This window comes from Rhinopithecus roxellana, chromosome 18, assembly GCF_007565055.1.
Source record: "Rhinopithecus roxellana isolate Shanxi Qingling chromosome 18, ASM756505v1, whole genome shotgun sequence".
In the NCBI taxonomy this organism is placed as follows: Eukaryota; Metazoa; Chordata; class Mammalia; order Primates; family Cercopithecidae; genus Rhinopithecus; species Rhinopithecus roxellana.
Genome location: NC_044566.1, coordinates 12,947,311 through 12,973,498, shown reverse-complemented (window position 1 = coordinate 12,973,498; position 26,188 = coordinate 12,947,311). Strand labels below are relative to the sequence as shown.

The window sequence follows — 26,188 nt, the reverse complement described above, 5'->3', positions numbered from 1 at the left end:
ATCCGGCCACTGCACTCCAGCCCCGGCGACAGAGTAAGACTCCGTCTCAAAAAAAAAAAAAAAAAAAAAAAAGAAATCCCAACCACTGGTTATTGGTTGGAAGCTAGCGGGAAGCAGGGCAGCAGGCAAGGGGCATGGCTTGCAGTGCTTTTAAATCAAGTGAGCTCCTAAGAGTGAAAATGGTCCATGAGGTTAGAAGGGTCTGTAAGGTCCGTGGCTGCTGTCACTGCTCCTGCTGATGTTCATATTTTTGTCCTCTGATCCTGAGGCTGAGGAAAGGGGAAGTGGGCGTGGGGAGTGAACAAAGGAATTCCTTCTCAGGAGGGTCCAGGATCTGCTTCTCATGCGGGGCGGGGAGAGTCAGTCTCCCTGCCTCCTGCTTGTGTTTGGAGGACTCATAATATCCTGGCAGAGCACTCGGGAGCCACATGAGCCAGGGCTCCTTATCAGGAAGTGCATTTTGTACTCTGAGAGCCTCTGTATTACATGTAAATCTGCAGCGGAAGAGTAGCGGCTGGCGTCCCTGCTGGTGTCTTCCTGGTGTGAGCTTCAAATAGTGGGCTAATGGAAAGCTTGGCCGGCACCTGCCTATCTGATCCCAGCTGGAGCCCTGTGTGGGCTGGGTCCCATTCATCAGGACTAAGGCAGCAGCTGCTGCCTAGAGGGGAGGAGGGGAGTGGGAGTGAGCCGGGGAGGGTGAAGCAGGCAGGAAGCTGCAGGCCTGCGGTGGGTGGGGCCAGGAAGCACGCAGTGGGAGTGAGGACGGTGTTTGAGAGAAACACTGCCTAAAAGAGAAAAAAAGAAAATCACAGGACCCGAGGAAAAAGAATGAGTGGTGTGTTCAGAGATGACACATGACAACAAATTGTTTGCTTGGAGGATTTTCTTACGTGTGCGTGTTTAAACTGGCCTCAAGGAGGAAGAAGAAACATGCATTCCTGGATGACTAAGTGAGTTCTGGAATATTCTGTCATAAGACTTTGCAACTGGAGTAGCCCCAGAGAAAGGCAGGCAGTGGGAGTTGGCTCCCTCCCCCAAGGCATCCCTCACCAGAGTTGGCTTTGTTTCGGGTTCCTCCCAGGTGGGAAAACACAAACCCTGTCTCGGTTTGCTGGTAATCAGCTGGAGAAGGGAAAGAAGCAGCTGCCCTGGGCCCAGGGGAGGCCAGGAAGCCTGAGAAGAGGATGTGACCCAAAGGGGCACCCGTCCATGTTGTCACCAGCTGCTCATAGGCATCAAGGGGGGTCAGGGATCTTTTCTTCTTGGAGTAAAGAACATACACGCTGTTTGCCTTTAGGAAGTGATAGGAATGGCATAGATTTTGGAGTAGATTTATTTTTAGTAGTGACTGAAGTGATAGAGCAATTTTTTTTTTTTTTTTTTTGAGACGGAGTCTCGCTCTGTCGCCCAGGCTGGAGTGCAGTGGCGCGATCTCGGCTCACTGCAAGCTCCGCCTCCCGGGTTCACGCCATTCTCCTGCCTCAGCCTCCTGAGTAGCTGGGACTACAGGCGCCCGCCACCGCGCCCGGCTAATTTTTTGTATTTTTAGTAGAGACGGGGTTTCACCATGGTCTCGATCTCCTGACCTTGTGATCCGCCTGTCTCGGCCTCCCAAAGTGCTGGGATTACAGGCGTGAGCCACCGCGCCCGGCCGCAAACTTTCTTTTTAACTGGCTCCCCGAGGTCCATGGCCGTCAAGGATAATTAAACTCTTGGTGGTCTTTTTTTTTTTTTTTTTTTTTTTTTTCCAGTCTCGGACTGTTACAGACATAAGCACTTTACGCTTCAAGGCCAAACATTTACTGAGCCCTTTGTACTTCCTCTCCACTGTGCCGAGCATAACATGTTATTTGCGATTTAAAACATCCCTGTGAGGTAGCTATATTTGTTGTCTCCGTTTCATAGATAAAATAACTGAGAGATTACATTTCTCAGGGTCAAATTAAGTGGCAGAACCAGGAATCCAGCTCAGGTCTTGCTAAATCCAAAACTCAAGGTTTTTTTGTTTTGTTTTTGTTTTTGAGACAGTCTCACTCTGTCACCCAGGCTGGAGTGCAGGGGTGCGATCTTGGCTAACTGCAGCCTCCACCTCCTGGGCTCAAGAAAAAAGGACCTCATTCCACTATGCTTCTCCACTCTGGAACTTCCACAATCTTGCCTGGATTTTCATGGCCTTGACAGTTTTGAAGATGATAGCCAGACATTTTTCTGCATGTGCCCCGATTTGTGTTTGTCTGATGTTTCCTCGTGATTAGATAGGGATTTTTATATCTTTGGTAGAAATATCCTGGGAGTGATGTGTTCTTCTCATGGGAACACTCTCAGTGCCAACGGGTTGGTGACCTAACATGAGGCTCTTCTGTTTCATTTTAGGTGGAATTTAGGCAAAACTTACAATATCGTTCTGGGATCTGGGCAAGTTGTGCTGGGAATGGACATGGGTCTCAGAGAGATGTGTGTTGGCGAGAAACGGACCGTGATCATTCCGCCCCACCTGGGCTATGGGGAAGCTGGCGTGGGTGAGTGAGCAACAGTATTCAAGGGTGTTTGGGGCCCGCTTACTATCGGAATTTTGTGCGTTTTGGGGTGCCATAGTTAGAATCACAGCATGCTTCTTACATGTAATACCCAAAGAGTGTGTGGTTTCTATTTTTAAAAAATGGTTTAGCATTTTTGTTTAGAGACCCCTGTGAATTCAGTGAGCCATGTCAATGCTCCGTTACCCTCTTGAGAACTAGTTTGCGTGAAATAAATCTTGGATCTTCAGACCCATGTGTGGGAGGTGTCCCCGGGGGGAAGCTGCCTGGGGGGGAGCTGCCTGGGAGGTTTCTCTGGGGTCAGACTGAGCACGTCCTTCTGGAACTGTTTCCTGGGGCAGGTAGAATGCTGTAGGCCGTTGCTTTTCACTTCTGAGCCTATAGGCTGTCAAAGACAGTTTCTTCTGGGAGAGATTAGTTGCAAGTTCTGGAAATACTGGCTTTCCCTTATCCTCACGGTGGTTATGTTTTACTCCATCATTTCAGCCACAATGTGTCCTCCACGTGGGGATTCAATAACTTTTGTTTGTTTGTTTGTTTCAGAGACAGGGTCTCTCTCTATCACCCAGGCTGGAGTGCAGTGGCACCATCACGGCTAACTGCAGCCTTGAACTCCTGGGCTCAAGCAATCTTCCCACCTCAGTCTCCCGAGTAGCTGGGACTACAGGCATGCACCACCTCGCCTGGCTAATTTTTTATTTTTTAGAGGCAGAGTCTCGCTATCTTTCCCATGCTGGTCTTAACTCCTGGGTTCAAGCAATTCTCCTGCTTGGGCCTCCCAAAGCCCTGGGATTACTGGTGTGAGCCACCATGCCTGGCCCCAGGAACCCCTCGTTTTCAGTGTTTTCACACTGCTGATATCCGGACATGGAGGAGATAGGAAGAGCTAACTGGTAACAATTATAGTCACTGTGGATTGTTATTTTTTTCCTGTAAAAGAATTGTAAAGTACATTTGTTCTTCCTACCAATCCCAGAAGAAACCCTTTAAAAATTGTTGTATATTCTGGCCGGGTGCGGTGGCTCATGCCTGTAATCCCAGCACTTTGGGAGGCCAAGGTGGGCGGATCACAAGGGCAGGAGATCCAGACCATTCTGACTAACACAGTGAAACCCCGTCTCTCCTAAAAGTACAAAATATTAGGCATGGTGACGGGCACCTATAATCCCAGCCACTCGGGAGGCTGAGGCAGGAGAATGGTGTGAACCCAGGAGGTGGAGCTTGTACTGAGCAGAGATCGCACCACTGTACTCCATCCTGGGCAACAGAGCAAGACTCCATCTCAGGAAAAAAAAACAAACAAACTGTATATTCTTTAAGACTTTTTCTGTGATATATTATTAATAATTATAATATGTAACATATTATATATAACATATACTCAAGATACAATAATTTGGAATAATACACATTACCTTTATATATTCCATACTTACATAACTTCTTTGGGCCTATACTGTATACACTGTTCTGGAATTTGTGCTTACAGTCAAATCTTGGATTATCATCTTCAGGCATATTGTTCCGATTCTAAAAGTTCTGCTGTTAGATTTACTTAAAAGTTTTACCATTGTATTGTAGTCTCTACAAGCAGCTTTCAAACTTTTTTCAACAAGATACGCAGTAAGAAATACATTGTATTTCCCAATCTGTATTCTGTATAACATATAATTTACACATATACACATTTATTTATTTATTTTTAATCAACACATCACAAATTTGCATGTCCTGTTTGCACGGGGGTCATGCTATTCTTCTCTGTATGGTTCCAATTTTAGTATGTGTTGCTGAAGTAAGCATTACTTTTAGTTTTATATATAAAATTGAAACTCAAGTTTCATATGACACAATACCTATCTTTTCTACAGGTAAAAAGTATTCTGTTCCTTTTTTTTTTTTTTTTTTTTGAGTTGGAGTCTCACTCGGTCGCCCAGGCTGGAGTGCAATGGCATGATCTCAGCTCACTGCAATGTTTGCCTCCCTGGTTCAAGCAATTCTCGTGCCTCAGCTTCCCGAGTAGCTGAGACTACAGGTGCCCACCACCACACCCAGCTAATTTTTGTATTTTTAGTAGAGATGGGGTTTCACCATGTTGGCCAGGCTGGTCTTGAACTCCTAATCTCAAGTGATCTGCCCGAGTTGGCCTCTCAGAGTGCTGGAATTATAGGCATGAGCCATCATGCCTGGCCTCTACTCTATTCCTTAATTTAAAAAATAACAAAATGCTGGTCACCACCCTTTAAACTGATTTCATGACTCATTAACTGGCCGCTGCCTACAGTGAGGAAGTGACTAGCCTCTGCTCTGCTTTCTTGCTTTGGTCAGAAGTCCCACCCTGAGTGAGGCTGCTGGAGGTCGGGTGGGTGCTGGTTGATGGGCTTGACTGCTGCCTGCCGGCTGACACTGCCTCCCGCTCCTCTCACCTGGACAGATGGAGAAGTGCCCGGCAGTGCTGTTTTGGTGTTTGACATTGAGCTGCTGGAGCTGGTGGCCGGCCTACCCGAGGGGTACATGTTCATATGGAATGGTGAGGTGTCACCCAACCTCTTTGAAGAAATTGACAAGGATGGCAACGGAGAAGTCCTCCTGGAAGAGGTAACTAACTGGCCTTTGTAGGTAGGTGAGACCAAAGAGCTCAGGGAGCCTTGTGAGGCCACGGGGCTGGTCCTGAAGGTGAGGCCTTCTCAGGGTGAGGCCAGTGGGCTGGAGGGCTTGTGAGATGGCCAGCACACTCATGTGCCAAGCACTTTTACACACGCCCTCTCTATGGAAGCTCACCATTCCTCTCTGAAGAAACCAAGTCCCTGAGAGGTGCAGGGCTTGATTCCAGGGCACACAGTCTGTATTTAGTTCTTGTTACTGGGTGCTCACTGCCTGCCTGTGTGTGCTGAGTGTCTTCAGTGTATTCTCTGGTTCGGCCCTCAAAACAGCTGTATTTTAGAAGAAACTGTGCACAGGGAAGATAAATGACTTGTCCAAGGTCACACAGCTACTCAGTGGTTTGAGCCAGGACCACACACCTCTTTGAGAAGCTGGGCGATAGAACCGTCTGTTCTGTTCCACCCCTGGGGAATTCCAGCTCCCTGCCTCTTCCACATCTGCTATTGAAGCATGTCCTCCAGCCTTTTCCTCTCTCTCTCCACATCTTCAGCACTTCTGGATCATTGTCATTTGCATACAAATGTGCTGTTGTTTTCCCTTCCCTGGATGTGTCTTTCTATTTCTCTCATTACTTTCCTTCCTTTACAGCAAAAACTTCAAAAGAATTGTGTGTCCTTCTTGCCTCTAATTCCTTGCCTCCTATTCTCTCTTAAACCCACTCCTTTCTGACATTTGTCCCTGCACGCCTCTGAGCCCGACTTTGCCAGGGTGGCCAGTGTCTTCCGTATTGCACAATCTAGTGGTCAGCTCTCACGCTCCTCTTACTTCAACACAGCTACAGGATGCGTCTTTCTCTGGCTTCCAGGACACCACACTTCATGGTGTTCCTTCTACCTCCCTGGTACGTCCCTCTCAGGCCTCTTGTCCCCGATCTCTTCATGTTGGAGTACCCCGGCCTAAGTTTGTTCTTTTCTCCGTCTTTAAGTCACTCGCTTGGTGGTCTTATCGGGTCCATATCCTGATGGTGTCTGGATTTGTAGCTCCAGTCCAGGCTTCTCTCTGCACTTCACACTCATGTGTTCAGCTGCCTGCTTGATGTCCTCATTTACGGAACCCCTGCTATCCACCCGCACACCCTGCCCCTGGAGCCTGCTTTACCCAAAGCCTTTCCCATCGCAGTCAGTGGCATCACTGGCCTCCAGTGGCTCAGGCGAGAGCACTTGGTAACCTCTGACTCCTCTCTTTCTCTCGGAGGCCATCATAATCCTCAGGAAATCATTCCAGCTCTACCTTGAGAGCACATGCAGAACCTGACACTTCTCACCACCTCCACCCTGTAGCATCTTAGCTGGGGGTCTGTCATCTCTTTCCCGGGTCACATCACAGCAGTGGTGTTCATGAAGCTCTTCCTGCATTCACAGTGGCCGTTCTCACACAGAAGCTGGGTCAGACCTGCCGAGGCCCCTGTCTCCAGGGCCTCACAGTGGCCTGTGAAGACCCCGCACTTCCTGCTCGCTGTAACCTCCTCACTGGCTGTCTACCTCTGCCCACTTCACCTGGCCACACCCGCCCCCGTTGCTGTCTGTGACCAGCCAGGCATGCGTCCACCTTGAGCCCTGGCACCAGCTGCCCTCTCTGCTCTGGAGACATCTGCCCCAGATAACTTGTTCGGCCCTTTCCTTCTCATCTTTCAAGCCTTTGCACAAATCTTCCCTTCTCCTTAAAGTTTTATCCTGACCACTGAATTGAACATTTCATCCCTTTCTCCCATCCTTACTGAGCTCCGCTTTTTGATTTTTTTCTGGAGCATTTCACTTTGTAACTTACTATGTAATTTACCTGTTTTTATGTTCATGTCTAATTGTCTGTCTTTCCACTAGAATGCAAGCATTACAGGCACAGGGTGTTTGTTTGTTTGTATATTGATATATTTCAAGATCTAGAACAGTGCTCAGCACATAGGAGACCATATGTTTTGATCATATGAATGAATGCATGCATCCAAGAATGTTCTTACAGTGTTGGGTGGTTGTGGGGGTCAGCCTTTGGTAGGGAACTAAGTGGGGAGAAGGGATAGCTCTGACGGCTGCTGGGTATTGGCTGCCTGAATAATATGGGCTCTTGGAGTTATTTAGTACAAGGGTTTTTCACCTGCATTTAGAGAAAAAAACAATGAAACACAGGTCATGTAGCTGCCAAAAAGATCTTGTCTGTGTTGGTAGCTCAGACTCAAGTTCCAGCCCTGTCACCCCCAGACTGCTCTGTTTCTGGCCCCAGACCTGGCGTTCACGGTGGCTGAACTCATGGTCTTTCCTGTCCCCTTCTTTTCCAGTTCTCAGAGTACATTCACGCCCAGGTGGCATCTGGCAAAGGGAAACTCGCTCCTGGCTTTGATGCTGAGCTGGTTGTGAAGAATATGTTCACCAACCAGGACCGGAATGGAGATGGGAAGGTCACGGCCGAGGAATTTAAACTCAAAGACCAGGAAGCCAAGCACGATGAACTCTAAACCTGGCACGAACCAGATGGTGCCAGGGAGTACGTGACACCAAGCCACCTGTCATGGCAGAGCGTGCAGTGAGGGTGCAAGGGTCTTTCAGAAGGTGCATCATTAGCCAGTGGTAGGTGGGTCACATAGTACCTGGTATACACATCGGGGTGGGTTGATATATGGGGTAAGAAGTTTAGGCTGATCGCCAGTGATAGTAAACAAAATCTGTGCAGAGGGCCTTGGCATGGGATGTGTCCAGTATTGAAAAGGCTGCCCTGCCAACCATGATTTGTGAGCCTTCTGGGAAATTTTGTTATTAAAGGAATATAGTGTCAGATGGAAGTTACCATCTTGGAGGAACCATAAGAAAAGGTGTCCAGGGTATCTATATAAAGAGGGTTAAATTTTTTTTAACTTGCTGGTTAAGACATTTTAGAAATATTCTTGAGATGGGCAGGAGAGTCAAAGGGCTTGCTTGCCCCAGCAGGGTTCCCAGCAGACAGCCATGGCTCTTCCCAACAGCCTGTGCAAACTCTGATCATGGCCCACCCCGGCACACGCACACGCACATCATGCTTTTCCAGCTCATCACACCCCACCCCACTGTGGGCCTCCCGTTAATAGTGTATAACTTGGAGGTTAAAAGAGCCTTTTGGACAGAAAACTGGGCCAGGAAAAGGCATCTCGGACCACAAATAGAGAATTTGATTCCGCGTTTGCCACATAAGGTCATCTGCTTAGCTTTTTCTTTCTTTCTTTTTTTTTTTTTTTTGGAGACAGAGTCTCGCTTTTTTGCCAGGCTGGAGTGCAGTGGTGCCGTCTTGGCTCACTGCAGCCTCCGCCTCCCATATTCAAGTGATTCTCCTGTCTCAGCCTCCTGAGTAGCTGGGACTACAGGTGTGCACCACCACACCCGGCTAATTTTTGTATTTTTAGTAGAGATGGAGTTTCACCATTTGGCCAGGATGGTCTCAATCTCTTGACCTCGTGATCCACCCTCCTTGGCCTCTCAAAGTGTTGGGATTACAGGTGTGAACCACCGCGCCCAGCCACTTAGCTTTTTCTTATTCCCACCTTTCTATCTCATAGAACACTTTTTTATCCTCCCTGAACCATATTGATAAGATAAATAGGGCTGGGGGCGGGGCCCCGCTGGTCACTCAACAGAGTATTTCCCTTGGCCGAGATGGAAGTTTCGTCCCAATAGATGAGCTGCTGAGCATCAACAAGGTGACATTTTTCTGCTGCCCATTTGTGTCCTGGAGAGGGTGGTACCCTGAAGGCAGAGGCCAGCTGCTGTAAGACAGCAATGACGGTCCACCTGCCGGCCTGATTCCTGAAACATGGAATAACCACATGGCTACCTTCTATCCTCTGTTCCCAAATGGTGGTGGCACTTATCCTGAAGTCGTGATTTCCCTTTGAAACTACTTTATTTTACTAATTTAAACTATTTTGTACTGATGTAGCCCTGAGGTAGTTCATGAAAATGCTGTGCACTCATTCAATGGAATAAATGTTGGAAAGCTGATCTTTTCTGATATCAAATGTTGAATTATATTACCTGCTTTTCTGATGTTTTATTGGAAGGCTGAAGACCTGCGAGAATGCCCCATGCAGTCAGAATCCCCTTGATGAAAACAGCAGGACTTCGCTGCAATTACTGAGGGAGCGCATTCTACTTCTAGGGAGTGTCAGTCAGGGTCCTGGCCCTCCTCCGGGACTCCTGAAGAGAAGCTAAGAAAAGGACTGTTTAGAATGTGGGCAGGGCTGGGGAAACTGAGGATGTTGAGTGCAGGTGACAGCAGTGCTGGCCACCGCAGGAGGCTGCTCAGCCCACCAGGGCCTGAGGGCTCAAGAGGAGGCAGTGGGAGCAGCACAGGAAGGGCTGCCTAGAGGCGTCACAGAGGGATGCAGCCACCACTAGCAGTGCAGCTGACACTGCAGCAGAGCGAGGGACAAATGCCCCATCCCCTCTGTGCCCCCATTCTCTGATGCCTGCCACTGGCTCCCATTAGTGGAACCATGTTGGAAGCCAGAGGGTAAGAGGAGCTCAGAGACGAGTTCTCAGATGTCAGCCTCTTGGGTGCAGAGAAAGGTGGAGAATGAATCTGAGGTAGGGATGGGGTGGGTGGGAGCAAATGGAGAATAACTGGTATGTGAGAAACTCTGTGTGTGTGTAGTGCAATCATATATTTAAAAGCAATTATTTAATATACATAAAATATATGTATTATATAGACATACAATTGCTGTTAAAAAGCAAATGTTGGCCATGTGCAGTGGCTCATGCCTGTAATCCTAGCACTTTGAGAGGCTGAAGTCGGTGGATCATTTGAGGTTCAGGAGTTCAAGACTAGCCTGGCCAACATGGTGAAAACTTGTCTGTACTAAAGATAACCAAAAAAAAAAAAAAAAAAAAAAAAAAAAAGCCAGGCGTGGTGGTGGGCGCCTGTAATCACAGCTGCTCAGGAGGCTGAGGCAGGAAAATTGCTTGAACCCGGGAGGCGGAGGCTGCAGTAAGCCGATATGGTGTCACTGCACTGCAGCCTGGGCGACAGAGCAAGACTATATCTCAAAAAAAAAGAAAAAAAAATTTTTTTTTTGCTTCTTGCTAACTTGAACTGGGCTTTGGAATGCATTTGACCTCATTAGCCTTACCTGCCTTATGAAGAGAAAAACCTTGTGCTTATTCTCTACCCCAGATTTTTATTTACCTGCTTGAATTTCTTCACTGGCTGTTTTCTGTGATGGTGGAGACAGATGGGCTGAATCAGAAATAAGTTTCTTGGCCAGGGGCAGTGGTTCATGCCTGTAATCCCAGTATTTTGGGAGGCCAGGAATTCGAGACCAGCCTGGGTAATATAGCAAGACCCCATCTCTAAAAAAATTTTAAAAATTAGCTCGCAAGGTGGCACATGCCTGTGGTCCCAGCTACTTGGGAGGCCGAGGAGGGAGGATTGCTTGAGCCCGGGAAAGTAAGGCTGCAGTGAATTGTGATTGCACTGCTGCCCTCCAGTCTGTGTAACAGAGCGAAACCCAGACTCTAAAGAAAAAAAGAACATGGACCTTAGAACTTCAGGAATAAGAGAGCAGCTTTGGCCTGTTGAGTTCTGCCTAGGCACTTCCATTCTTCCTGTTGCCAAGGAGGGCATTCAGTGATGAGGCGCGTTCATCTGTCTGCAAGGGGAAGCTGCTTAGCTGGCCCCACTTTGTGCTATGGCTGCAACACTTGCTTCTATTTACATTATGGTTATGGGCTATAGTTCTGCCAACAAGGATGTAAATACTAAATAAGGGGCCAAGTACAGGGTAGAGATGCCACACAGCAATTTTTGTTTTTGTTTTCTAAATCACTTCTCACCTGATACAGCACTTTTTTTTTTTCTTTTTTTGAGACAAGGTTTGTCACCCAGGCTGGAGTACAATTGTGCAGTCACAGTTCACTGCAGCCTTGACCTCCTGGGCTCAAGCAATCCTCCCATCTCAGCCTCCTGAGTAGCTGGGACCACAGACAGGTGCCACCACGCCCAGCTATTTTAAATTTTTTTGCCGAGATGGGATCTCACTATGTTGCCCAGGGTGGTCTCTTGAACTCTTGGCCTCAAGTGATCCTCCCACCTCTGTCTCCCAAAGTGTTGGGATTACAGGTGAGTCACTGCGCCTGGCCAGCCTCTGGACCTTCTGACAGGAGCATTTATTGATAGGTACTATATTGTGACCACCTAACTCAGGATCTACACAGATTTGAACTGGGTCATTGATACCTACTGTGGGATGAGAGTCTAGAATATGAACATGACATCTGAATATGTTTGACACAACTAGGCCGCCTGCAAATATAAGCAGTAGGCACCATTTTGTTAAAACCAGTGAGTTTTGATCTCTGATTATTTATGACTTTCCAAATACTTAATAGATAGGAAAATACTTAAAAGATAGGAAATACTTAAAATATAGGAAAAAAATTCATTTTGGCAGGGAAATAGGTTTAACTGCAAGACTATACATAAACACTGGTCCCTGCCCCCATCTGTTACTTTACTATCTCAGGTTTCCAGGGACAAAGTTGCTTTTTTTGAAGCCTTTTCCCCTTCACTCTCTCAGGGATCTGGAGTTTTTACTTAATAAGAATACTGGGCCGGGTGCAGTGACTCACACCTGTCATCCCACCACTTTGGGAGGCCAAGGTGGGAGGATTGCTTGAGCCCAGGAGTTTGAGACAATCCTGGGCAGCACAGAGAGAGCTTATCTCTAACAGAAATTTCAAAAAGTAGCCAGGCGTGGTGGTGCACACCTGCAGTCTACTCGGGAGGCTGAGGTGGATCACTTGAGGCTGGGAGCTCAAGGCTGCAGTAAGCCCTGATAGTGCCACTGCACTCCAGCCTGGGCAGAGGGAGACCCTGCGTCTCAAAAAACAAAATAATATTGTTTCCGATTATTTGTTGCTAGATGCAGATATAAAACATTTCTGCTTATTAATAGTTTGTGTGTGGTTTCCACGCTTAATGTTGGAATTTTGATTGGTCAGGCAATTTCTTCCAGCTGACACTGGCCATTTTTAAATCTCATTTAAATGCAGACAACACCCACATTTATAGTTCCTGCTCAGATTTCTCCTTTGAGCTCTAGTCTGTCTATTTGGTATCTTCTCTTGTATGTCTCACATGTCAAATTTTGTATGTCCAAAATAGCATGTCTGTTCCCACTCCCTTCCCAACACTACCAAGCCTATTCCTCTCCATCTTCCCTGGCGCCTATGTGTCCAAAGCAGACATCAGAGACCCCCTGCTCTCTCATTTTATGTGTTTAAGCCAATAGCAAGTTTTGTCAATTCTGTCTCTGAGCTACTCCTGGAAATGACCCACTTCTCTCCAGTTCCACAGCCCCAGCCCCCGAAAGCGACCATTATTTCTAACTGGAACAGCTGTAATAGCCCCCCAACTGGTGTGCTTGGGTTTATCTGCCCTCACTAGTCCCTTCCCCACATGGCATCAGTGATCCTGCCTCTTCTTTGCAAGGAGAGAAAAACCAGAGTTCTTATGATTTATAAAACCCTCCATGATCTGGCACCCACCTACTTCCCGTTCAACACCTGATGCCATTCTTCCCTTTGTTCATAATACTGTTAAACCAGCTCTCAGTTCTTCAAATGCCCTAAAACTTTCTCATTTAGGACCTTCACACACCCTGTTCCCTCTCCTGGGAATGCTTCTCCCTCAACTCCTCACATGACTAGCTCCTTATCCTTCAGACTTTGGCCTAAGTATCACCTGAGAAGAGCTTCCTCTGACCACTATATCTAAGATAGGTCTCTGTTGGCTGGGCGTGATGGCTCACGCCTGTAATCCCAGCACTTTCGGAGGCTGAGGTGGGCAGATCATGAGGTCAGGAGATCGAGACCATCCTGGCTAACATGGTGAAATCCCGTCTCTACTAAAAATACAAAAAATTTTGTATTTTTTTGTGGTGTGGTGACGGGCACCTGTAGTCCCAGCTACTCGGGAGGCTGAGGCAGGAGAATGGCATGAAGCTTGCAGTGAGCTGAGATGTGCGCCACTGCACTCCAGCCTGGGTGACAGAGACTCCATCTCAAAAAATATATATATAATAAAAATAATAAATAAAATAGGTCATTTGTGTTTTCTTCATAGCTATTTACCATATTCATAATTGCCACTCTTTCCTCCTGTTTGATCTACTAGGAATGGAAGCTACATGAGGGCAGGAAGCATGTCTGATTGTTTTTTGGGGGGGCAGAGGGGATGGAGGCAGCTCTTGTTGCCCAGGCTGGAGTGCAAAGGCACAATCTCAGCTCACGGCAACCTCCACCTCCCGGGTGCAAGTGATTATCCTGCCTCAGCCTCCCGAGTAGCTGGGATTACAGGTGTGCACCACCATGCCCAGCTAATTTTAATATTTTTAGTAGAGATGAGGTTTCTCCATGTTGGTCAGACTGGTCTCAAACTCCCAACCTCAGGTGATCCGTCTGCCTCAGCCTCCCAAAGTGCTGGGATTTTACAGGCATGAGCCACTGCCAGTCCTGATTTGTTAACTATTGTTTCCCTAGAACTCAGCACAATAAAGAGACTTGAGTAAGTGACTTTTCATTTAATCCTCATCTCTAGTTAATACTCCCCTTTACAGATGAAAAAACTAAGGCTTGGAGAAGTTAGAAACTTATTCCAGATGACAGAATCACAGATTCAGATCCAGGTCTGACTACTTCAAAGCTGTGTCCCTTGCACCTTGATCACTTTTTATCTGTTAAACTGGTACTGAAACACCAGACTAAGTACAAAGAGCAGCATGACTGTTGACTCTCTGGGTAACTCTGGAGAAGTTTCAGGATTAGTCATTCAAGATTACATTGATCTTTTCCTTGCTGATTTTCCCTAGGGTATATTAAAGAGAAAACTGAACCTGAAGGCCAGTTAAACAGACTTTCGGTCATCTACCAAAATTTGGGTGACTATTAAATAGACCATGGAAAGTAGATTTCCTGTGAAATCACTCCGGAACGAGCTAGTATGACTGATGATGGTTATTTTCATTTTTTCCAGTTTTGTCAAAATTGTTAGCTCTAGCCCTCAAAATGGCTTTATTTCATAAAGTAAAATTTAAAGTTGAATGAAACCATTGGCTGATGCTAGGCTCGTTAGAGAATGTGGTAGTCACCATACACTACCAATATTTGCCGGGGCTGCAAAAGATTATTCCATTTCATTGATTCAGCCAAACACTGTACTGAGGGATACAACAGCTTATACATTTGTGGACGGATTCTACCTAACAATATTGAATACCTGTGCTGTTTTAAATGCATACATAAATTTCAAACGTATACATAAAAGATGAGCATATCTACTCCTTATGAATCTAGAAGCTGTATCACCATCTTCACTTAACAGATGAGCAAACTGGGACACAGGCTTAATAATCTGTCCTGGTCACACTCCTAATGGCTAAACTGGTCTGAAAACTGAACTCAAATACAAATATTTTAAATTTCAGTAGCATCAGGTGGCAGTGAGATGTGATAGGTTAATAAACATAATGGGAGAAGCATGAGACTCAATTTATGGAATTGGCTAGAAGGGGCCTTAGAGAGTGCATGTTCTTATGGCATTCATTATATAGGGAGGTGACCGAACCTGGAGTCTTAGTAAGGGGCTGAGCCATGACCAGAATGTAGGTCATGACTTCAGTGTTCTTTAGATTTACAGCATGCAATATACTTTTTCATGGAAGCATATTATGAACACCTTTTGGAAATAGCCAATATAAGCTCTGATTGCAATACAGGGGTAAAGAGTTATCGTTGAATCAGATTCCCAACTGTTTTTCCTATGTGCAAAAGTCCTGCAGGTAATTCTGATCCTCCCGTGCCATGCTATCTGCTTTAATGCAGGAAGTTATTTTTCAGTTTGATTTCAGAAATACTTAGGCAGGGTCTAGTCTGCCTGTTGCCATTGCATTTTTGTTTCATTGTTTACTTATTTATTAAGACCAGGTCTTGCTCTGTTGCCCAGGCTGGAGTACAGGGGCATGATCTCAGCTCACTGCAAGCATTGGCCCCCCGGGCTCCAGCAATCCTCCTACCTTAGCCTCCTGAGTAGCTGGAACCACAGGTGCGCACCACTATGCCTGGCTAGTTTTTTTGTATTTTTAGTAGAGACTGAGTCCTGCCATGTTGCCTAGGCTGGTCTTGAACTCCTAAGCTCAAGTCATCTGCCCGCCTCGGCCTCCCAAAATGCTGGGATTACAGATGTGAGCCACTGCACCTGGCCTCATTATTTTTATGCTGCTTTGAGGTTCTTGCTCTGTTCACCAGCCTGGAGTGCAGTGGCACGATCACAGCTCACTGCAGCCTCAACCTCCCCAGGCTCAGGTGATCATCCCGCCTCAGGGACTACAGGCGCACCACCATGCCTGGCTAATTTTTTGCAGAGACGGGGGTCTCCCTACGTTACCCAGGCTGGTCTCAAACTCCTAGGCTCAAGCGATCCACTTGCCTTGGCATCCCAAAGTGCTGGGATTACAGGTGTGAGCTTCTGCTCCTGGCCTGCTTCATTGTTTATGATGATGAAAAGGAGGAGTGGTGGTGGAGGATAAGGATGGGCATTCTGAGGACAAAAAGGTTTTCTAACATGTGACCTTGTCTTCCAGCCACACCTGACTGAACTAGAGAACGCTGCTCACACTGAATGGCCAGAACGAATCAGATCATGCTTTGTGTGTATCATACCTTAGGTGCTATAAGCAAACCAATTAGGTGTCCATAGGATGTGGAATTAAGGGTAAGAGTCACAGTCAAATTTATCACAATGGCAGGTCTAAATCCTGAAGATGAATGATGAGGCAGAGCCAGAGATGTGGAGTGGGTAGCTGGACTGTAGAGAGAGATGCTGGTTCCTAATGTTGCAGTGCTGCTCAGATTCAGTCACCATGAGACCCAGGTCCGCTGCTTCCTGCCTCGGGTTCTTTCTGAAACTTGCAGACTTGTACCTTTTACTGATGTTTTCAATGGGAGAAAATAATTTTCAGAGGTCTCAGTATTTTCTGAAGGGCAGATAAAATTTTCCCTGCAAATATCTTTAGACTTAATAATTTTTGAAAATAATTCAATCTAAATAGCCACTATGACAAGGATTTTAGAATTCATATATCTCAAAAGACAGGCAGACAGAGAGAAAGAAACAAAAAAACAGGACACCATGGTAGGTGCTCAATAAGTATTTGATGACTCAATAAAGACAGTTTTGACTATAGAATTAAAAAGGCTTTTCATTTCATATTTATTATCAGTGCTTCAATACAGAATGTTTTGTAATGATTAGCAACGTTGTAAACACCACCAGTTTTTTCCAACAGTAAGTGCTACTCTTTTTCGGTAGATATTTTTTCCCCAAAATAACCAAACCTAACACAATTTCAAGAGATGGTGATACCATCAGCATAATAACCCAAATTACAAAAATGGCAATACTTAAAATCATGCATATTATTTCACCATTTCATAAAACTTATTTTAAAATTTCTACAAACTTTCCCAGTGTAAAAGACTCCTCAAAAACTGCATGATAACATTAAACTACAAAATTCACTTTGGAAAAGGAGGGAGTTACTTTTCTAATTTTGGCTTTAAGATTTTTTTTTTTAATGTGTTAAAAGATAAGGTGAGGAGTGTGTTGAGAGAGGTGGAGAAAAAGGAGCTTCCAGTTGATGCATTCACCATGTCTGAAAATACTTCAGTTATACAAAGGGAACACTTCAAGAGTAAGGATATATTATAAATAAGTCTCTCAGCAAGATGAACAGATGAACAGTTCAATTGCACCCACAGGAGAGAGGTCTTCTTGGAGAATGCTTGTTTATAGAATCTTCTGTAAAATAGAGTTGGCTACTTCTAATGATTCATCTTGTACTAAAACAATATCATAAGAGTTCATGTACTTTTCTAAAAGCTCATCCACCTAATCAAGAGAAGAACAAAAGAAAATTAACATGCAGGGCGAAGAAGCAAGTAATTTCAGTAAGAATCTCATTGTTAGACCTCTTGGGCAAAATGCAAAAAATTAAATTCACTTTCAAAACATCTTTGAAATGAAAAAATATTTCAAACTCTTAAGACCCACCGACAGACATGTTTCCACATGGTAGCTTTTCTCCCCAAAATGCTCTCTCTCCAGTCCAGTGGTTTTCAAATGGGGTGATTTTGTCCAGGGAACATTTAATAATGTCTAGGGACATTTTTGAGTCTCATGGCAGGGGACTGCTATCCAGCATCTAGTGGGTAGAAGACACAGAGGCCTCCTACAGAATATACATCCTCCCTTTTCTCAGTACCTATAGCATGCATCTCAACTCCTTTAAACATCACCAGTATACAGAACAATCAAAAGGAATGCTCAAAACTATGTTTTGGCTGGGCATAGTGGCTCACGCCTGTTATTCCAACACTTTGAGAGGCCTGGTGGATCACTTGAGCCCAGGAGTTTGAGACCAGCTTGGGCAACACAGGGAGACCTCATCTCTACAAAAAAATTAAAAAATCAGCCAGGTGTAGTGGTGTGTGCCTGTAGTTCCAGCTACTTGAGGGGCTGAGGTGGGAGGAATGCTTGAGCCGGGAAGGTTGAGGCTGTAGTGAGATGTGATTGCATCACTACACTCTAGCCTCGGTAACAGAGGCTTGTCTCAAAAAAAAAAAAAAAGTCTCTAAAATAACTACTTTCTCAGGTGACTATGGCAACAATTGCCTACCAAGTTTCATCCTAATTTTTTCTTGGAAGAAAATTAAATTACAGATTTGTATACTTACTCTATCATTTAGATATCCAATTTTCAGAATGTGCTCAACATTGGCTACTCCATCTGCCATTCTTAAGTCTCCTTGGGAATCTCCCAGAAGAATTATGTTACTATTGTCTTTGAGTTGATTGAAATATTCTGTATTCCTCAAGGCACCATCATGTTTGTTAAATACATGAATTAGTTCTCCTTTAAATCCTTTGAGCACCCCCTATGAAAAATATAAATCTTTTGAAATAACAGGCTTTAAAAATTCTATTTGTTGGATTTTCATATTTTGGAGCTCTTAATTGATGTCACTATTATTTCATCATATTTGTAAATGCATCTTTGATAAAGATCTCAAAGCACTTAAGTCCATCACATTCACCATAGCTAAGAAGGGCTTGGAGAAGTAAATGATTTTTTAGAGACTATTTTAAATGGTAAAACAAAGACTGGGCGCAGTGGCTCATGCCTGTGATCCCAGCACTTTGGGAGGCCAAGGAGGACAGATCACTTGAGGTCAGGAGTTCGAGACCAGACTTGCCAATACGGTGAAACCCCGCCTCACTAAAATATAAAAATTAGCCAGGTGTGGTGGCACACACCTGTAGTCCCAGATAATCGGGAGGCTGAGGAAGGAGAATCGCCTGAACCTGGGAGGCAGAGGTTGCAGTGAGCCAAGATGGCACCACTGCACTCCAGCCTGGGTGACAGAGTGAGACTCTGTCTGGAAAAAAAAAAAAAAAAAAAAAAAAAAAAGAAGGCTGGGCACAGTGGCTCACGCCTGTAATTCCAGCACTTCGGGAGACCGAGGTGGGCAGATCATGAAGTCAAGAGATCGAGACCATCCTGACCAACATGGTGAAACCCCATCTCTATTAAGAAAACAAAAATTAGCTCAGCGTGGTGGCACACACCTGTAATCCCAGCTACTCGGGAGGCTCAGGTAGGGAGAACTGCTTGAACCCCGGAGGTGGAGGTTGCAGTGAGCTGAGATCACGCCACTGCACTCTAGCCTGGGCTACAGAGTAAGACTCCATCTCAAAAAAAAAAAAAAAAGGTAAAACAAAATGAGTTCAAAATTCAATTTTCAGTTTTAATTTTGTTTCTAACCAAAAGATCCTATTTTATGTTATTTCATGTATTTCATAATATACTGTCTTGATTAGAAAACCCTATTCAAATAATTTCAGTTCTAACTTCTTTTTTTCCAACTATGAATGTTAAGGCTTCAAAGTTGCTGCATTAAAACAATTTAAAGGAAGTTTTAGGCTATGTGTGGTGGCTCATGCCTGTAATCCCAGCACTTTGGGAGGCCAAGGGGGGTGGATCACTTGTGGTCAGGAATTTGAGACCAACCTGGCCAACATGGTGAAACCCTATCTCTACCAAAAATACAAAAAGTAGCCAGGTGTGGTGGCACACGCTTGTAATCCCAGCTACTCGAGAGGTTGAGGCAGAAGAATTGCTTGAACCCAGGAGGCAGAGGTTGCAATTGGCTGAGATCATACTACTGCACTCCAGCCTGGGCAACAGAGTGACACTCCATCTCAAACAGAAAAAAAAAAAAAAAAAAAAAGGAAGAAGAAGAAGAAGGAAGAGAAGGAGAAGGAGAAGGAGAAGAAGAAGTTGTACTATTTTTATTATTAGTCTATAGCTTGGGGAATGAAAGTTTTAAGAAAGGCACATTGTTTTTAAAATATGGATATATTAACACTGAGAAGGATGGAGTCCCACAGTGGGCCTATCAACTTGGCCTAACTTACTGGATATATATTAAGTAACAACACATACATTTACATGATTAAAATATTTTCAGATTTTAAAATTATGAAGAATGATTTCATATTCTTACAGTTTCATCGAAATCCATAAAATTGGACACAACTTTGACATTTGGATGATAAACACCAGCTTGACGAATAACCTCCTCTAGTACATCGCCGATTCCAGCCGAAAATATGAACACGGGTATACTATGTTGTTGGAGCTTATCAAAGAAATTCTCATATCCTTCCCTGCAAGATGGAGATAACAAACTGATTGTTAAAGAGCAAGATATAGTTCCTTTTCACTTAGAAGCTAAAAAAGTGAAATATTCCTAGTAATTCTATGGCTCACTCATATTCTCATTTCAAAATACTGCCCAAGAGGGCTGTTATTTATATCTATAATACTGTTAAGTTTTTCAAACAATGGTTAACTCTTTATCTTCCCTTTAATCAATCCTAATACTACAAACTAGATGTCCTTAAGCTTTCACTGAATATGAATATAAACCTACAGTTCACAATTTATACCATTTAAAAAGAAACAGGCAGGCATAGCAGTGCATGCTTATAGTCCCAGCTACTTGGGAGGTTGAGGCTTGAGGATTGCTTGAGCCCAGGAGTTCTAGTCCAGTCTGGGCAACATAGCGAGACCCTGTCTCTAAAATTAAATTTAAAAAGAGAAAACAATAGTTAAGCCACACCTTGAAAATCCCACTTAGGGGTTAAAATATGGACACTGAGAAGGATGGAGTCCCACAGTGGGCCTATCAACTTGGCCTAACTTAATGGATATATATTAACTAACAAAAAATACATTTACATGATTAAAATATTTTCAGATTTTAAAATTATGAAGAATGACTTGATATTCTTACAGTTTCATCAAAATCCATAAAACTGAAAAGCAGAGTGGCAGGAACTTAGCTGTATTCTCGAAATCTGGCATGTCTCTTTACTAAGTTCTTAAGCCCTCTTCCCTTTATTTTTTGTTTTTATTTTTTGAGATGGAGTCTCGCTGTCTCCCAGGCTGGAGTGCAGTGGAATGATCTCAGCTCACTGCAAGCTCTGCCTCCCGGGTTCGTGCCATTCTCCGGCCTCAGCCTCCCAGTAGCTGGGACTATAGGCGCCCGCCACCATGCCCGGCTACTTTTTTGTATTTTTTAGTAGAGACGGGGTTTCATCGTGTTAGCCAGGATGGTCTCAATCTCCTGACCTTGTGATCCGCCCGCCTCGGCCTCCCAAAGTGCTGGGATTACAGGCGTGAGCCACCGCACCTAGCCAGCCCCCTTCCCTTTTTTACCCTTCCTGGGTATAGGTTAAATAATGCTGTTGCTGCCTACTAAGGAATGAAACACTTACTAGCTGTCCTCACACTTTTTCTGACAATTTATTGCTTTCCTTTTTAGAAGTAATCACCTTAAAAGATAATAACATCGTCATAAAAAAAGTAACATCATCATGTTTGCCTAATGAGTTGAAAATTTTAGGAGGTAATAAACACTATTAAAAAGCCTCTTGTATCTTATAACTCATGCATACATATATAATTATGTACTAAAACATACTAATCTTTCCTAGGAATAGTTTTCAAAGAAGTTTGAGAATTTAAAAAGTAGGCTCATGAAAATTTAGACATAGTATACTGCCAGGCATGGTGGCTCACACATGTAATCCCAGCACTTTGGGATCGCTTGACCCCAAGAGTTCAAGACCAGCCCGGGCAACATGGTGAAATCCCATCTTTACAAAAAAATACAAAAAGTAGCCAGGCATGGTGGTACATGCCTGTCGTCCCAGCTACTTGAGAGGCTGAGGCAAGGGGATCGCTTGAGCCCAGGAGACAGAGGTTGGAGTGAGGAAGAGATTATGTCACTACACTCTAACCTGGGAAACAGAGAGAGACCCTGTCTCAAAAAAAAAAAAAAAAAAAAAACAACAAGTATACTTAAATCCCTTTCAACTTGATTTATACATTCCTTTCATATTATATGTCTTTCCTAAGTACTTTGCTAAAAAATTTTTAAATGGCCTTGGTTCAAAAATTTGTAAGTCTTGACATTTTTAATCTGGAGAAACAAAATACAAATTAGAATTTAAATCTCATAAGGCTCTTATTACCTACACCAAGATCTCATATGTACTTCTAAATACCTTATCTTACCACTATGTATTCTGTGATAGGTGGCATATTTTGGATATGTTTACATATGTAATATTCAATATCTTATTTTTTAAAAGTACAACTGACTACATATATAGCAATAATTCAAGTCTGTGAACAATAGCAGCAAAAACCACCCAAGAAACTTACTTGAGCATAACGTCAGATTCTGCCACAATTTCTTTAAGTTTAGCTTTTGGTAAAGCTTGTTCAACAAGCAAACCATGTGATTTAGTATACCTGGAGTTTACGACCAAAGGAGAAAGAGTATCAATTAAGACAAACTAAAATTATTATCTTTATTACAAAGCATTCTTCCATGTGAGAAAATCTGTTCCTCATATTTGGATTTAAATTTTAGAGACTGAAATTCATCACTAATGAATGTAGACTTCATGTCTCAAAATGTGATAGGCATGTTCTTACTGAGTTTCCCAGTCCTCCCAAACCCAGACTTAGCTTAAATATGTTAGTAAGGTAATGAAAGGAAACTAGCTATAAACCTTTCCTAATTCTACAGATAAAAACTCGATCCAACCTATGGGTGCATCATCCTTTCTCTGATTACAGTAAAATGAATTACAGCAAATGCACTTTTTAAATTTGTTTGTAGTTTGAATTTTTTACATACTGAAGATGCTATTTAGTGAGCAAGAGAGAAAATCTGTTATGTATAGATTAGCCTGCTTTATGTAAAAAACACCTATAATCATAGCATTTCAGTATAAAGGGCCCTTAGACTCTCTAACCCATTACAATCATGTAAGGAGTCACTAAAAACAGAAAGAAAGAAAAAAAAAAAGCCTAACTCTTCATCTGATACCTAAAAATACCCCTATAATATTCCTAAGTCACCCTCCTCCCTGCCTGGGTCAGCTTCTATCATGTCAGTAAACTCATTCTCCCAGGGAAGCTTATTCCATTGCCAGAAAACTCTAATTGCTAGACGGGCTTTTCTTTTCTCATGCTGAAATCAATCTTATATCTTCCAAGTCTTGTTCCAGTTCTGCTGCTACCAGTTTGTAGACTTAAGTCTAATATCTTTTCAACATTTAATACCATAAATACAGATGAAGTGTGCAACTGTTAGGTAATGGGACAATAAAGACAAATTATTCTTGGTCTCCTAAGATTTTAAAACAAGTTGTTGCTTCTCAAATTAAAGTATTTTCTATTCCTTGAAATGTTCCTCAAGTCGGAAGGCCCAAATTCCTCTGATTATTCTGGTGGACTACTCTGACTCCTTTAAATTTATGATCTATTTTTTTTTTCTTGGTCACTATTGTCATGGTTTTTCTTAACAGCATTCTTCCAGAACCCAACACAATGCTTTCAGTGTGATCTGCTTCGAACACTGCATTTTGATTAATGCAACCAAAGGTTGATTTTTTGGTAACCATATCACCAGCTGGCTCTAATTGAGTTCAGAGTCAGTTTAAATCTTTAAACCTTTTCTTTACACATTAAGCCACATCTTGTCCATATACTTAAAAAAAAAATTCTTGTTTTTAATTTGAGACTTAAATGCAGGACTTTTAATTTATTCCTACTGGACTTCACCTTAACTAAACAAAACAAAAGGAATCCTAAACTGTTAGAGAGATTAGATAATTAGAGCTCATTTTGTTATTCAATGTTCTAACTTGCATAATTTATTAATCTGTTTGTTTGCACTACAGGTAAAAAAATAAGCCATCCGTTTTAACTGCACTGTTGTTTTATTATTTTTTTAAATCCTCCTACTGCCAAATATACACTTACCATTCCACCATATAAGGGTACTTCTCTTCTACAGTAAGAACAGGATCAACTTCAATAGCGTAATATTTTTCCTTTAGTTGCAATAACTAGGAAGATATGAATAAATTAATCATGAAGATTACATGAAGATATATCTGCTTGGTTTTATAGAAAGCAAAACAATGTAAACAAGTATTTTCAATAAACTGCTTTATAAGTTTAGCTAATGTATCAATTGAAAAAATATTTGTTGATCTTAGTTGACATGTAATCATATATACCTGCAAAAAGCTACCTTTCTTTTGTAAAGTACTTTTAGGCGAGTAAAAACCAACAGTAAAATTATCAGTACAAAAAACACTTCAGTTTCATATAAAGGTATTAAATTTGATTCACATTTCAAATTGCATTTTGTTAAGATATACACAGATACATACTCAAGCAAAGTACTGAAGCAACTTCCTCATCAACTTAAAGGAGCAAAACCTACAGAAAACCAAAGTACTTTTGTTTTAAATCTCCAGTTAACGTTGCAACACCAGAATACTTTGGTGATCATTTAAGAGTTTTAAATGAATTTTTATCTCTAAAATATGTTTTGAATGTGTAATTCATACAGCAAATCTACTATTTACTGCGTGCTTACTATGTGCCAGGTATGGCTGTAAGCACTTTACGTCCATTCTTACTTGTGTGAATGCACCTGAAGAAATTCTCAGGCAAAAAGGGTAATGAAGTCTTCGAGTGACTATGGATTATTGTTAGTGTTTACCTTTTTTCTACATTCATCTGTAACCAGCTTACAGTTGTCAATGATATCTAAAGATAGAAAGCAAAATAAGCATTAAAAGAAATACTCTGATTGATGCTACCACTACTATGAATAATTTGCTATAAAGTAATGGCAAAAAACTCAATTACTTTTGCACCAACCCAATACTTTTAAGTAATGCCAATCAACTAGCATGGTTATTATAACTTTTGGTCTCAGTGGTATAATTCACATGACACTGTTAGGGAAGCTAATGGTTTAAAATCTGAGATTTAGTGACTGCTTGCTTACACCACTGAGATAGACAATTCAATATCTTCAAACACTATGAACTGTGTATTGATCACTTCCATTTTCTTCTTTGTAGTTAAATAGAAGAAACACATATGGGAAATACATTTTTTTCTAAATAAAAAGATAATAAATGCTTAATGTAAACACCTGGAAAATCCAGACCACTGTAAAGCAGAAAACAAAAACTGAATGGTAAAAAGTTTTACCATTCAATAGTAAGTAGCGAACAATATTTTAGTATATTTCCTTTCAGTCTTAAGATTTCATGTATATCAATTAGATAAGAGATGATACCAAATCTGTAATTATGCATTTTCTTTTTCATTTCACATTGTAGTCTGCATTTTTCCATGTAATTAAAATTTCTGGTATGTGAGCAGAAAATAATTTATATCATTTCTGCAGCATTACACTTTTTAGGTTGCTTCCAAGCATCTGCTATTAGTAGTAATTTTATGTTGAGCTTAGTCACCATTATTTTTGTGAATAAAGCTTTTTAAAAAACTGCATTTGGGATTACTTACAAATTCTCTAAAGAGGACTTAATAGGGCAAAGGATATAAATATTTTTAGTGTCTTTTTTTTTTTTTCGAGACAGGGTCTTGTTTTGTCATCCAGGCTGGAATGCAGTGGTGTGATTACGGCTCACTACAGACTCGCCCTCCCAGGCTCAAGGATCCTCTCAGCCTCCCAAGTGAGTATCTGGGACCACAGGCACGCCACAATGCCCAGCTGACTTTTTATTTTTTTGTAAGAAAAGGTCTTATCATTACGTTGCTCAGGCTGGTCTCAAACTCCTGGGCTGAAGTGATTATCCCACCTCCACCTCCTAAAGTGCTGGGATTATAGGCGTGAGCCACTGTGCCTGGCGATTTTTAGCGTTTTTTTAAATACAAATTATCAAAATAATTTTTTTCTTTTTTTTTTTCCCCCAAGATGAAGTTTCACTCTGTTGCACAGGCTGGAGTGCAGTGGTGTAATCTTGGCTCACTGCAACTTCCACCTCCCGGGTTCAAGAGATTCTCTTGCCTCAGCCTCTTGAGTAGCTGGGATTACAGGTGCCCGCCACCAAGCCCAGCTAATTTTTGTATTTTTAGTAGAGACAGGGATTCATCATTTTGGCCACGCTGGTCTCGAACTCCTGACTGCAAATGATCTGCCCACCTCAGCCTCCCAAAATGTTGAGATTACAGCCATGAGCCACTGTACCCGGCCCCAGAATAATTTTTCAATTTACATATGTACTAAAAACAAATGAGAGAGTTCATTTCACCGTTTTCCTGTCAGGTTGAAGAGTGTTATTTTAAAAACTCACAGCCAAGTTGGAAAACAAAAAAGACATTAAAATTTGGTAAAATTCCTAGAAAACAGAATATTTGATAAATGCCGCTTCTTCAGGTTAACCCAAAGTTTACAACCTATTTAATTATTTCTTGAATAATGAATAGACTGTATTTGGCAAGAAATATTTCAGGAGTCTCCGATTCCCTTTGCTACCAAAACCATACATGAAAATAGCCA

At 42.7% G+C, this 26,188-nt stretch overlaps 2 protein-coding genes and 1 non-coding gene across 7 annotated transcripts in view; 1 reads left to right on the top strand and 2 right to left on the bottom strand.

Annotated features, from left to right (window-relative positions):
- The window catches only part of FKBP9 (FKBP prolyl isomerase 9), a 53,852-nt gene extending 44,660 nt beyond the window's left edge, over nucleotides 1–9,192 (top strand). The window contains exons 8-10 of the mRNA XM_010383453.2: nucleotides 2,374–2,519; nucleotides 4,972–5,135; nucleotides 7,474–9,192. Coding sequence (XP_010381755.1) covers nucleotides 2,374–2,519; nucleotides 4,972–5,135; nucleotides 7,474–7,650 — 487 coding nt within the window. The 3' untranslated portion in view covers nucleotides 7,651–9,192. The remainder of the gene's footprint in view (nucleotides 1–2,373; nucleotides 2,520–4,971; nucleotides 5,136–7,473) is intronic.
- Nucleotides 4,236–4,338, bottom strand: LOC115894695. Its single transcript, XR_004054826.1, has one exon. It is a non-coding gene; the product is annotated as a U6 spliceosomal RNA (small nuclear RNA).
- A 7,214-nt stretch (nucleotides 9,193–16,406) lies between the features above and the next one.
- The window catches only part of NT5C3A (5'-nucleotidase, cytosolic IIIA), a 51,253-nt gene continuing 41,471 nt past the window's right edge, over nucleotides 16,407–26,188 (bottom strand). For all 5 annotated transcript variants that reach the window (XM_010383454.2, XM_010383455.1, XM_010383456.2 and 2 more), the window contains 6 exons: nucleotides 24,374–24,420; nucleotides 23,623–23,708; nucleotides 22,012–22,101; nucleotides 19,784–19,946; nucleotides 17,954–18,154; nucleotides 16,407–17,108 (listed from right to left, as the gene is read on the bottom strand). In XM_010383454.2, the coding sequence (XP_010381756.1) occupies nucleotides 17,007–17,108; nucleotides 17,954–18,154; nucleotides 19,784–19,946; nucleotides 22,012–22,101; nucleotides 23,623–23,708; nucleotides 24,374–24,420 (689 nt within the window). In that variant the 3' untranslated portion in view covers nucleotides 16,407–17,006. The remainder of the gene's footprint in view (nucleotides 17,109–17,953; nucleotides 18,155–19,783; nucleotides 19,947–22,011; nucleotides 22,102–23,622; nucleotides 23,709–24,373; nucleotides 24,421–26,188) is intronic.